Source organism: Agelaius tricolor, unplaced genomic scaffold (assembly GCF_023055355.1).
Source record: "Agelaius tricolor isolate 1412-34295 unplaced genomic scaffold, bAgeTri1.0.p SCAF_16, whole genome shotgun sequence".
Taxonomy (NCBI): Eukaryota; Metazoa; Chordata; class Aves; order Passeriformes; family Icteridae; genus Agelaius; species Agelaius tricolor.
Window position 1 is genome coordinate 3,323,612 of NW_027269276.1, and position 13,011 is coordinate 3,336,622.

Sequence of the window (13,011 nt, forward strand, 5' to 3'; positions counted from 1 at the left end):
CTGATAACATCTTTTAAAAAATCCTATATCACCTTTCTTTTACAGAAAATGCCCTTCAATTTTGCAATGTCAGAAATCTGTGTGTAGGTGGCTTGCAGGAATCTCTGCTTAAAGATGCTGTGGTTTTTACTGTCTTGTTATTAAATAGCTTTTATTTTATTGAAACTTGACTTTGCCTGGAGGTGATTGTGAGGTGTTTTCTCACTCCTCAATGAGTGTTGGTTTAAAACAGTTCACTATAAACTTCTTTCCCACTGCATCCATCTTTCAGCTCATCATATTCAGTTGTTCAAGAAGGATTTCTGTCCTGCTGCTTGTTAAATCTCACGAACTACAGGAAGCACTAGAATTATCTGAACTCTGCAGTTCTAATCTTAAACCTACAGTGCAGCTCTCTGCCAAACAGTGCCTGGCACAGTGCTTTGTGCTAGGAGTGGGTTAGGCATGGAAAATTTCCCACTCTGGGGGTTAGAGGTGGGAAAGAAAGGAAAATAATGAAAGAAAATGGGATATTTAATGCCACGTTAAAGGCATGAATTAGAAAAAGAAATTGCATCTGAATTCATCTGGTTGTATCTGGTCCCTGATATGACACAACAATTTGTAAAAGATTGTTGTGAAAGCGAAGAGAAAAATCTTCTTTTTATGCCTGTGATGGATAAGAAAAAATGTCAGAATTCAGCTGGGGTGATTGAGGTGAGACATGATGGCAGACTTTCTAGCTGGTATTTCAAGGCAAGTGAAGCTTTGGGCTGGATTGCCTGAGGGCCAAATTGAGTCTCCTTCAGATTTCTAGGAAAGGTTTAGACAGAAGTTTAACCCAGAATGTTGTGAATGTTGGTTTAGACAAAAGTTTAACCCAGAATGTTGTGAATGTTATCTCTCCTGCCTTAAGGCCTGGGGCCGCAGGTGACTTCCCAAGGCCCTTTATATCCATAGCTCTCAACGATTCAGAAGACTTCCAGGGAAAATCCCACAGTTTCACACTGTTAAAGAGAGGACAGGGCTCCTCTGTAGCAGGGACCTAACCCTGCAGTTCAGAGGGGCTTTCCCTAAGGACACTTTTCCTTCCTGCCCAGGTCCAAGGTGAGCACCTGCCTGCTGCTGACTGACCCCCGCAGCCAATATTCCGTGCGGCTCCCTCACAAGCTGCCCGGGATGCACTACAGCGCCGACGAGCAGTGCCAGATCCTTTTTGGCACCAACGCCACCTTCTGTAAGGATATGGAGGTAAGAGCTCGTGGGTTGTAGCTGGAAACAAGGTGGGAAGTGGAAATAAAGCTGCCAAGCCCTGGGGAGGAGAAAAGGAATCTGTATTTCCCTCAGGTTCAGCGCTGGTGGTGGAAAATCAAACGGCCTCGAGCTCCCTGTCAGCCGCTCCTGGTTAGGCCTCATCCTTCTTTCCCCTTGGTAATCTCCCAGAGCAGACTCAGAAAATCTGGTGTTTGCACGTTGTTCCCTTTTGAGATTGTTTTGCTGAAATGCTCTGTAGAGATTGTTTTCCTGGAAGTTCAGCTGAGGTGAAAGTCTCTCCTCACAAGAGTGTTTGGCGACTTCCACAGAGTCAGCTTAGATGGCTGGCTGGGCGTTCACAGACTTCACCTTCAGACCACCGCAGTTTTCTTAGGAGCTGACTCCTAACTAACTCTGTGCTGAGGAAATATTGGTGTCTGCTTCTTTCATGAAGCCTTACCAAATTCTGTGCAGAATCCTGTGTGTTTTCTAAGCAACATGATGTTTAATCAGGATTTGGGTGCAGTGTGGGCTATCATGGGGTTGGTTGCCAAAATGGGAATATTGACTGTTGCTGTCTCTAGGAGCAGGTTGTGTTTGAGATGAGGCTGTTGGACTCATCTCTGGAATTTAGACAGCCAAGTTTTTCATAAGGTGTTACACATAATCAGATCTTTTAATTCTGAGCAGATCTTATCCCCTGCTTTAGACAGGGAGTGGGGTAGTGCCTGCTTCCAGCATGGCCTTGGAGATATTAAAAAAAAAAGTCATGAAGCTGTGTTGGGTCACCAGCACCAGCTGGCAGCATCCCCTCCTGTACAGACAGGCAAAAAGCAGACAGGTTTCTTGCTTTTAATAACTGGCCATTTGTATTTTTTAGTTGTCCCTCATTCCCACTCTGAACAAGCTTGAGATCTTAAATCAGTGTTAAGAAAGAAAATAATAATCAGAGATAACTGGGGCTTTTAAGTGCCAAATTGCTAAAACTGTGGAACACGTGCAAGTCCTGGGAAAATGCTCTTAGTTTCACGTTAGCTGTTTTATTTATTTTGGACTTGGAAACTAGCTAATATAAAACAAAGGAAAAGAATCTGGACAGGTTGTATTTCCCAGCTCCATCAAGAAAATGCAGACCACCAGGACTACTGTACTGGAAGCAAAGTGTTAGAATATAGGTCTGTAAAGAAAACCTCAGATCTACCCAGCATGACTCAAGTTCTTCCACTTGTGTGGGTGTCACCCAGCTGGGCTGCTCTTGGAAGAGATTTTTGCTATTTCCCTTGTTGTGATAAAAAAACCATTTTGTTTCTGGATATTCCAGTGCCTGATGAGAATGTCAGCCTGCTGGTAGGTGGTCAGCATTTCTCACACAGGAGTTGCATGTCCAGTCTGGAATTGCTTTAGGGACTTGTTGTTTGCCAGAATAATGTGCCAAGAGGCACCATTCTCTGTAAGACACAGACAGCAGGTGTTTGTGTCTCCCAAGATTTTTCACCAGTCTAATTATTTGACACTTTAGAACCCAATGAAAAATGTGCTCTTTTCCTCCATCTCTCCTTTCTCCCAAAAGAGAAGCATATTTTGTGAGGACATTAGTGCTTCCTAATGAAAAGCCTGGTAGAACTTCAGCAGATTAAAACTAATTTGCAGTCCCTTATTTAGAATTATTTCTGTTGCAGATGTGCATTAAGAATTAGCATTCACCCTGTGAAGCTCTGGATCAGTTATGTCACATGCCATTAGTTTAAGCTTGTGTTTACATCCTGTTATGCTACTCTGAATTGGTGTGTGATAGCAAGGAAAGGAAATTCTTTAGAGGAAATGATCACTTTTGATTTTTAAACCTCTGAAATTTGTGTTCATTTCACCTTTGTGTTCCTCAGGCCTCATCTGCAGAATACTTGTATCATAAGTCTCAAAGCTGTCTACAAAAATATGAACCAAAAAAAAAATTGGCACTGGTCACTGGCATTAGCTGTAGAAATTATTGGCAAATACAGCTGTCTCCTCTTTTAGCCAATGGTAATGTGGTATTTTTAATTCAATAAAGTATTAAAAAAATCCAAATGTAAAAGCAATAAACATTTGACAGTAAATATTTGTTACGAAAAGGAAATAAGCTTCAGGAAATGAGCCTGCTCAATCTTTTTATGATTACATGAGTCTGCTGCCTATTTTCTTATATAATAAGAGAGTTACATTACAATATTTCTTTGGAGATAGTTGAGCTGCATAATTATATCAGGCAAACTAGAGGCCCTATATTCAAAAATGTCATGCAATTTGGTTTAGAGCAAACTTGAGAGGTTAGATAATTCCCAAATTTCAACATTTTTGAGAAACACAGAAATTTCTGTGCAGTAAGCTCTCTCCTTTAACAGCATCAAAGCCCCATTTTTTTGAAGGAATGTGATCTTTGCTTTCACAGGGAGTCAGGTCCCTCAATGCTTGGCAGTGGCTGGGCCTCCCACACCAGTCCAACAGGATAGTTAGTCCATGAATATTCACCCATATCTGAACTTTTGAGATTGCATCCCCAAAGTTCTTCTTCCATTTTGTTTTTAAGGATAACTCAGATGCATTAGAACAAAACTGTAGCTCTCTGTTTGCCAAACCAGCTATCCTGCAGCTATTCTGCTCCAAATTTACAGAGCAGAAATTAAAACATATGAGCAAGGCTCAGCTTTACATACACCAAACCTCTACATTCCTTTCTCCTTTCCTTCTACATTTTAATATACTAAAAAAATGAGTTTATGATAGTCACATGGTGCACAGTCTGTTGTAATCTGTGACCTCCAAGATGTATAATTCAGGATCTGTAACCTCAGTGTTGGGTAGGGTTTTCTAGTGCATGTCACCTCTTTAAGGAGCTGTGAATCAGGCTTCTAGCCTGGGCTCCTGTTAGGCCAGGGAACAAGTGTGCAAGGCCAGGCTGGACAGGCTTTGGGCACCCTGGGGTAGAGGAAGGTGTCCCTGCCCATGGCAGGGAGTGGAACTGGATGAGCTCTAAGGATCCTTCCAGCCCAAACCATTCTATGGTTCTGTGATTAATGAGTCTCTCAAGACCCCTCAGTAGATCCTCCTTCATATTCAAGTTACAGAGTTTTCTCCTGGAATACACAAAGGGATCAAAGTGTTTTCTGTTCATCTTTCCCAGTGCAATGTCAGGCATTATCTGATCCATGCAAGTGCTTCTCCAGCAGGCTGTACCAGTGTCTGCCATGGCAGGCATGCTGCCTGGCTCCAGCTGGAAGCTGCACGGTGTTGGAAATGAGCTCTTTGGTGAGCTTTGGCCCACCTAGGAGGTTACACAGTGGCCTTTATTTTGAGGCAGACAAGTTGCTTTTAGAGAACTGAATGTGTCATTCTCAAGCTCTGAGCAGCATCACAATAATTGCAGGAGAAGCTGGTCAGAAATGCACCTGTGACACTGCACAGGGCGTTATCAGTGCACCCCACACACACAGATCCCAGGGGCTCTGGCTGCTCAGTGCTGCTGTGAGCCCAGGGCTAGCATGGGAGCAGTTGTGCAAATTACAGGCAATTCAACCTGTCTGACCTCTGTCCTTCAGCTCCACGCTGGGCTATGAATCAACCATTGTGAATTCATTTGACCCCTCCAAGAGAGGAAGCAGAGAGCTCCAACCCAGCCAGGCGATGATGCCTGAGAGCAGGAGTTAACCCTTTGCTGCCCCTGTGTTTATTCCAAGAGGAATAGCACAACTGGTTTCTGCTCAGTCTTTCAGGGAGAAGAAATTCATCAAAACAAATTTCTCCCCCAGAAATTCATCAAAACACATCTGAAACTCACATGGAAACATTCTGCGTGTTTAATCTTTATTTTTCAGGCTGGCACGCCTACCAACAGAGGCTTTTGCACTGAAATCATGTTTATGGGGAAAAAAATGTGATTTCTATCTCATGTATCCATTTGGCTTTTTGTTTTTTAAGCCTTTTGGCTTATTTATTATTAACACATTTTTGCGGATTTTTATGTAACCGTTATCATCCACATTGTTTTGAGTCAAAACTGGGCTGAGGCTGGAGTGGCACTTGGAAGGAGATTAGCATTGCTACCAAGAGATTTTTATTTTTTTCTGACAAGGGACACTGTCAACTCAGATGTAGCTGGGAATGTGAATTTTGACATAGCACTGTTTTTAGAAATATTAAACCAGCTAGAACTGGCTCCACTGTTTTTCTTAGGTTCAGGTTGTTTTCTAACGAATTTAGGTATTTTCCAGTATCTGCAAGCTACAGAACAAAAGGGCAAAGTTGATTGCAAGCCAAAGGAGACAAAGTAGACTTCGTGGCTAATGTGGAAAAAGAGAGGCACCAAAAACAAAGTAAAGAAAAACTAGCAATTGTAAAGATCAAGTGGATTTAATGTTCTCCTTCAGTTTACATATTTACTGGTGTGGTGGTGAGTATAATTCAGCAATTGTAGGTCTCTCTGTGGTCTTGAGCTTGCAAAGAGGCTGCTGGAGTGGCCTTTTGGGCTCTGTGCATGGGAATCAATGGGCCTCTGTTTGCCTTTTCTCTGCAGGGCCATTTGTGAGATGCAGACCATGATAGTGAGCCCTATTATTTAGTAATGTATAGAATATTTACAAGAACGTGGTAATTAGATTGAAAACTGGTTTATGCTGAAAATAATAGGTTGCATTGTCATTTTCTGTACAACCAGGGACTTTGTCTACATAGTAATACTAATAAATCTGGAAGAGGATGGGTTGCGTTTTTCTTGAGGCTTGCAGGATAGAAGCCTGGCAATTCTAAAATAAAATTAGCTGATCTTTCTTTTTTTCTGAGAAGTAAAGGTAACAATTAACTTAATTGCCATTCTTTATAGTTTTCCTCATGTAGATTGTCAGAATTCAGACTATTTTCACATTGCCTGTTTCTATGAAGCTGAAGTGTCTCATTTCACTGCTTCTGTATGTTGCAAAAATACCTTTTTCTCTTTATTTTCAGTGGAAATACTTTTTGTTTAAGAGAGAGAGAGAACGAGAGAGAAGCAGAGTTCCTGCCTGGGCAGCACAGCCCAGTTTACAATTATTGGAATGCTTCAGAAATTTTTGTACGTGTTTCAGTTTGGAAGATGGTCAAAACACATTCTGGTGCAGTGGTTTAAAGAAAAATAAAAAGAGAGAAGGGAACCAAAATAAAATTATAAAAATACAATGTGGAAATTTCAGAATATAAACATAATAAACTCTTAACAATAGTAGAGAGAGCCTATTAAGAATTAAACACTTGAGCTTGGCAAGTTTTCATTTCTTATTAAGACAAGGGGAGGGAGAAAGAATTAGTGTAGCCTTGTGATGTGGCATCTACAGCTAAAGCCTAAACTTTACAAAATTAGCCAGAATACGACTGAGTATCAGCCTGAAAATAGTGTATAACTAGCTTGCAGGGCATTCAGACTTCTCCCACTGGCTGCTGGGAACTTCCCATCTGCAAAACACTTCAAGAGAAACTCCATAATTTTCACAACCACATCTGAATGGTGTATGTACAAATCTATATTTATTTTTTGTCCCTAGCTTCTCTTTTCCCATGGCCAAGAAACACAATCCATGATTTCATTCTTTTAATTTTCCTATTTTTCTTTGTTAAGGGACAATTCTGCCTGTTGTTCAAAACAAATCAATATTTTTTATATCTGGCAGTCAGGTGTTAAGGCCTGAGGAGTAGACTGGGAGCTGTTGAGTGAACATTACTCTTAAGAACAGCTCTTTTAGACACTGGTAATAAGTCACAGTACAAAATTCCAGTCATTTAATTCAAAGACTCTGCTCCAGTGCTTTATTCCATGGGCCTCTACTTCTAGGTTTGACCATATAAAGACATTTCTATGATTTTTCCAGCTGATGTGACACATTTGTGTTGTGTTCCCTCATTTAAGATGCTAAAACCTGGGCTCAGCAAAGCTGAAGAGCTCACACAAGTGAGAGTTGTGTTGGTAGGAAAGTACATCAAGCTTCTCCTTTCCTCCTTGGATTTTTCCATGTCTGTGAATCCCTTGTCTGTGAGCTGGTGACTTGAGTGCCCTGAAGGCACTGGATAGATTTGTATTCAGCATAATGTTTTGCCATAAAATTAGTCTGTGGTCTTATGAATGCTCTCTTTCCAATCTCTTTCTTTTGACTATTAATTTAATTCCAGGTACATGGGAAAAATTAAATAAAACTGCTGTTTTGCAAAGAAATATTTTAGACTGTGAAGGTTTTTAGTTTTCCTTGAGAGCACCAGAGACGGCTGAAAGCAGAGTTTTCCTGTTTCATTGTTTGCTTCCCAATGTACAGTTAAAAAAAAAACACAGAAAGTGTTTCTATTCCTTTGTGCCTTCCTTGCAGTCTGGGAGTCTTCCACTGCTTGTCTGGCACTATCTTGGAATATCAGCTCTAGACACAGGTCAGCAGTTTGGCCACTGAGACATGGATCTGAGTTTCACAATTATCTTGTCTGGGTTAACGTGGCTCCTTTCCAAAAGTGCCTTCCAGTTTTACAGGATTTGAGTTTGGAACACTTCTCATCTCATTTTCAGCAGCAAGAAGCTCCATCAAACAATGCTGCTCACCTCCCTTGTGATTGCTGTGGGTTGTTCAGGCACCCAGAATTAAAGACAGTGATGGTGTAGAAGTTGGGGGCATTGTTTTTGTCACCTTGTGTAGAGTTGCTGCTCAGAAGCATCCTGTGAGACTCTGAGAACATTTGCATTGTGCTTTGAACAGGAAAGCAAGAGTAAATTGTGTGTTTATTTTACCTAATAGATGTTAATTAGGATCTCATTCATAAGTACATTTTCTCTCCTGCTTAGCAATATGCTGAGCCTTTACCTTGGCAAAATAAGAGAGTTCTGATACTTCATTGAAAGTCAGCCTATTTAGAAGCAAGCCTGTGTGTTATGAGGTCTCTTTCTCCTCTCCCTTAAGGATATTTACGTTTCCTAAGTTCTTATTCATAGTCCCCTCATTTTGACAGAAAAATTGGTTTCTGGTGGTTTAATTCTGCTGCTAGAAAGAAGAGGCAACAGAAACAAATTCATCTCTAGGAGAAATAAGTGTTTCTTTCCTTGGATGCAGACAAGGTAAAGGAGTGAATGTGCAGGGAATGAACAAGCTTCTGTAGAGTTGCTCCATGGTGGGAGGGACATCTTTATTCATTGGATTCTCCTTATACTTTGGAGGTTTGGAAGCTCCCCTTGCAGGTAACAATCTGAGGTTTGAGCTGGGGGAGTGTTGTGAGCCCTCGTGAGGTCATGGGGCAGGATCATGCAGATTTTAGCAGCAGTGGTGATGCAATAGCTACCCCAGCAAGAGCTCCAGACTTGCTGCCTGTGGACCAGGAGCTGGCTGGAGTGATTTTGCCATTCCTCATTTCCAGCTGCAGCACTGAGCTAAGGAACCTCCAACAGATCCCTGCACTGAGCTGCGCCTGAGCTCTGCAGCCTGGGAGTCTGGGTGGGGATGGAGTCCCAGGGAAAGGAACACCATCCTGGGAAAGTGTGAGAAGCTGGGAAAGCTGGGAAGGGCCAGAGCCAGAGCCTGGCTTCAGCTGCAGCAGTGACACAGGAGCCTGTGGCTATGACACTGAGCAGAGAGCTCTGAGCAGCTCTGGTTCAGCTCATCCCCCAGCAGACTTTCAGCAAGACATTTAATCCCTTTCTGTTCCTCATCTTTCCACCTAGAACGGAGTGATAAAACTTCCTTTATCCCCAAGCTCCCAGGAGTCTGTTTAGATGGTGAGATCTTTGAGGGAGAGAAAACACCTGGCACAGTGAGGCCCCTTTGTCAAATGGATGCCATTATAGTCCCTGTAATCGGACGCGCCGCTCACCTGCCCAGCACATCTCTCCCAGCTTGGGAGTTTCCAGATCCTGACCTCTCCCAGGACTGCTTCCTAACAGCTGTGCAGACAAGCTTTCCTATCTCCCAGGAGGTTTTGAATGTCTAAAATTTGCACCTTCATAACAATTTCATTTTATTTCAGTTTCTAATTTTTTTTTTTTTTTGCTAAATAAATTCCTTAAGGGTTCAGTTGAAAAAGCATTTCTTTTTTTCTTTTAGTAATTCTAGTAATTTAAAATTTTTATTGAAACACTACTTCTCAACAGCCATCTCGCTTTTTAAAATTTTATTTTTGTCTTGGAAATATTTCAAACTGGGAGCTGATCCAAAGATGACCTTTCCCCACAGACAGTTTCAACAAATCAATATTTTTCCAGTGCGAAATATCTGTCATTGGAAAATCCTCCCTGGCACTTTTTGAACGCTGTAGGGAATGCTTTGCAGGCAGGGACCTGCCATCTGAAAGCTGGTTGCTGAATGCAGAATTAGCACTAATACAGTTCTTTTGATGGCTTCTTCTGTATCAGTATAAGCTCTGAGCTGCCACTCATTTACAACTTCCTTTCAAGTCCTGCCATTTCTCACTTGGATATTTCCCCACAAAGCTGGCTGTTTAACCATTAAAAAATCACTGACTGCTTTGCTGTTTAATGGGGAGTTTTGTTTGGGTTCCTATTGTAGCTGAGGAGGATACATGATCTCTTTTGAACAGAGCTATTAACATGATAAAACGTCTTGGGAACATACAATCCCAAAGCTGATGGTTTCATCTTTGCTGGAGTATTTGAACACTGTTAAATGCAGGGGACTGGGCTAACCAGGGCCTGGGCTTTGCAGTGGTGTGGCACCAAAACACAGAGCTCAGCACCATTACCAGATTTTTCTGTAACTGTTTCCTGAAATATGCTTTGCATTTAGGATTCTGAATCAAACACAGGGATGCTATAAAAATCCAATGTTTTCCATACTTCAAAGATGGGAGATTTCAGAAAGGTTGGTGCTGCTGAGAGAGGTATTTCCTTTATTTATCTTCCCTACAATTATGTGTGTGTGTACATGAATATATGGGCATAGACACACACATATATATGCACACACCACACCCACATGTATGTGGATATTTCCACCCTCTGTACCCTACTCTGGGCTGTTTTGCAGGTGCAAACACACATATTTGAGGTGATCTCTGCCCATTGCTTCCCCATGCCATGGCTCATACTTGAGTGTGTGACCTGGCTTTATCACCTTCCATGTTCTTGTGGGCTATGGAGGGATTCTGGTTACCAGCCAAAATTGTAAAAAAAATTTCATTTTTACGACTTTGTTTCTACCACCACCCACTCTGTCTTCCCAGTTTTACATCCAAGAGCAGAAATTAACCCTAATTTACATGCAGTTTATGATCCAGGGACCTGAAGCTGAACAAACACTGGTCTTGCTTAATGCACAGATATTTAGCAATGGTGCTCATATATGTCTAGAACAACTCCTTCAGGGATGTAGTGAATTCCATCACATCTTCTGCCAGGATGTTCCTCTGACAGAAAGCAGAAGCAGAGGGTTTCCTTCTGGGGGCAAAATTTCTGTCTGGGTCATTCAAGAGATCTGGCTGGAGTGTTTCTCCTCTCATTCTGCTCTGAAGCTTTGTGGTTATATGTAAGAGAGGGGTTGAAGACTGGAAAAGTGGAAATACTTGCTGTCTGCATCTTTCATTTCCAAAGCTTCCCTTCATTTTACGTACCAACATTGTCCCCAGGCACAGTTTGGAAGGAGGTTTTGCTGGTAGTGCCTTCACACTGTGGTTTATGGCCTAGATTTGTGTTCTTCCTGTAAAGCTTATGCATGGTTAATTGATGTACTTCTTGATTTTAGTCCTCTCCAGAAGGCAGGGGGTGGAGAATCTGGGAGTCATGAGGTAGAACAATGAATTTCTCGGTAAGCTCTGAAATCTCTGCCTTGTCAATGCTTCTGCCTCTCTGTACCTATCAATAAATTATATTATTGATAGGTAATTTTATTATCAATAAAACTGTGTGTGATGTCCTTATGGCTAATTGGTGTTTAAGTGCTTTCAGAGCTGTGGGTAAACCACTAATTAGTCACAGTCATTTAGTCAAAATTACTAAAGACTGATATTTTCCCATATGCTCTATTTGTTCAGAGAAAATGTCTTGAAAATTCATTGATTTAGGTTTCCCTGGAGTATTTGCTGTTGTGTTTGTTTGACATTGACTTTCTGCATTGTGGTTAATACAGATGCTGAATTGTGCTGTCTGCTTCCAGTTTTTGTGAATGTTCTTTGGGTTTAAATAGCGAAAAATTCTCTTTCCAGAAAGAAATGTGGAAATGGAGCAGGATGCAGATACTGCTGTGAAAACTGTTTTGTTTCAGTATGTTCTACATCATCACTGGGACTGGGATTTATCTCATCTGCACCCTCTCTTGTACAGATCTATTTTATAGAGACATGGTGTGTTTTATAGAGACATACCAACATGCCTGTACACAAAGCACACATGCACCCACAGTCTCTTACATTACATTGGGGAAGAACCATGAGGCTGAAGCATGTTGACTCAACCATTTAATGAGGTGCAATAAATCTTGACAAGACCAGCTGGCACTAGAATCAGGTTTCTCATCTTTTTTACCATTACATTGAAATGTGAACAATAGTGGAAAGAAATGTAATTATTCTTTGTTGTTCTTCTGGTACTCAGCTATGTAGCACTGTATTGGAATCATCCCCTTCCATGGAATGCAAAGCATGGTGGATGCTGTGGAAAATGTTACTGATGCAAAGGTCCCTTTTCCTGGTGCTTTTTCTTAAATTCTGAAGATGTTTTGATCTGGCAGGTCACAGTTGTGGTCAGCACTGAGATCCCTGCAACACACACTGGCTGAGCAGAGCAGCAGCACTGGGGAATGATCCCCAGAATATTCCCAGTCTTTGACCCTGCCTGTCACCGAGCTCCTCCTTTGCTGTACAGCACACCATGACAGCCTTTCCTCTTTCTCATTCCACCTTCTCCCCAGGGGCATTGCTGGCTGATTATTGCTACCACCAGCTGCAGTTACTTCAGTTATTTTTTTTAAAAAATAGGAGTAATTAAGTATCTTGGACATCTAAGCATTTGGCATGGTTCCAAAGCACCCAACGTGGCCTCCCATATAGGATTCCTTTTTAATGGACCAGATTTATTCTTGTGAAAAGAAATCTGTTCAAATAGCACACTTTTTGTTTGGGCTAGGTTTTGTTCCTGTCAGTGGCATCCATCAATCTCTTTCATGTTTCCAGCCTCACCACTTAATGCCAATCAACCCTTAAAAAATAATTGCTCCCAAACCAACTGGATGCCTCTGGATTCACTTGAGAAAGACTGCCTGAGCTTTGTAGTGTATCCCATAATGATGGCTGGCATCTCCAAAAGCAATAACTGCACCTCCTTGCTTTGTGATTACAGCATTTGATGTGTGCTGGGCTCTGGTGCCTGGTGGAAGGAGACACATCCTGTAAGACAAAGTTGGACCCCCCTCTGGATGGCACCGAGTGTGGCGCAGACAAGGTAATCAGGATGCTCAGCAGCAGTCACTTCTTGTTTCCCAGCATTGGGAAAAGCGTTTCCAAGATGTTCAGTATTTACCATAAACCCATAGCTGGTTGTGTTCTGCGTTGTATTTGAGGCAGAAAGTGTGCAGAGCATTTAGTCTGACATTTGGGGAGGTGAGGAAAATGGGGAAAGAAAAAGAGGCTACTTAAAAACTTCATAGTTTCTACAAGTAGCTCAAGAGAACTGAGCTCAAATTCAGTGATGTTCTGTTCTTTTTGAGGTAATAATTGGCTGTGTTTATTTATATATGTGTTTTTTGGAACTTTACTGGTTTGGTAACTCTCAGCCCCCTACTTACTGGTTTTGGACTC

At 41.7% G+C, this 13,011-nt stretch overlaps 1 protein-coding gene across 1 annotated transcript in view; it reads left to right on the forward strand.

Moving 5' to 3' along the window:
- The window catches only part of ADAMTS17 (ADAM metallopeptidase with thrombospondin type 1 motif 17), a 155,998-nt gene that overhangs the window by 76,843 nt on the left and 66,144 nt on the right, over positions 1–13,011 (forward strand). Inside the window, exons 10-11 of the mRNA XM_071441238.1 lie at positions 1,080–1,230; positions 12,554–12,655. Of these exons, the coding sequence (XP_071297339.1) occupies positions 1,080–1,230; positions 12,554–12,655 (253 nt within the window). The remainder of the gene's footprint in view (positions 1–1,079; positions 1,231–12,553; positions 12,656–13,011) is intronic.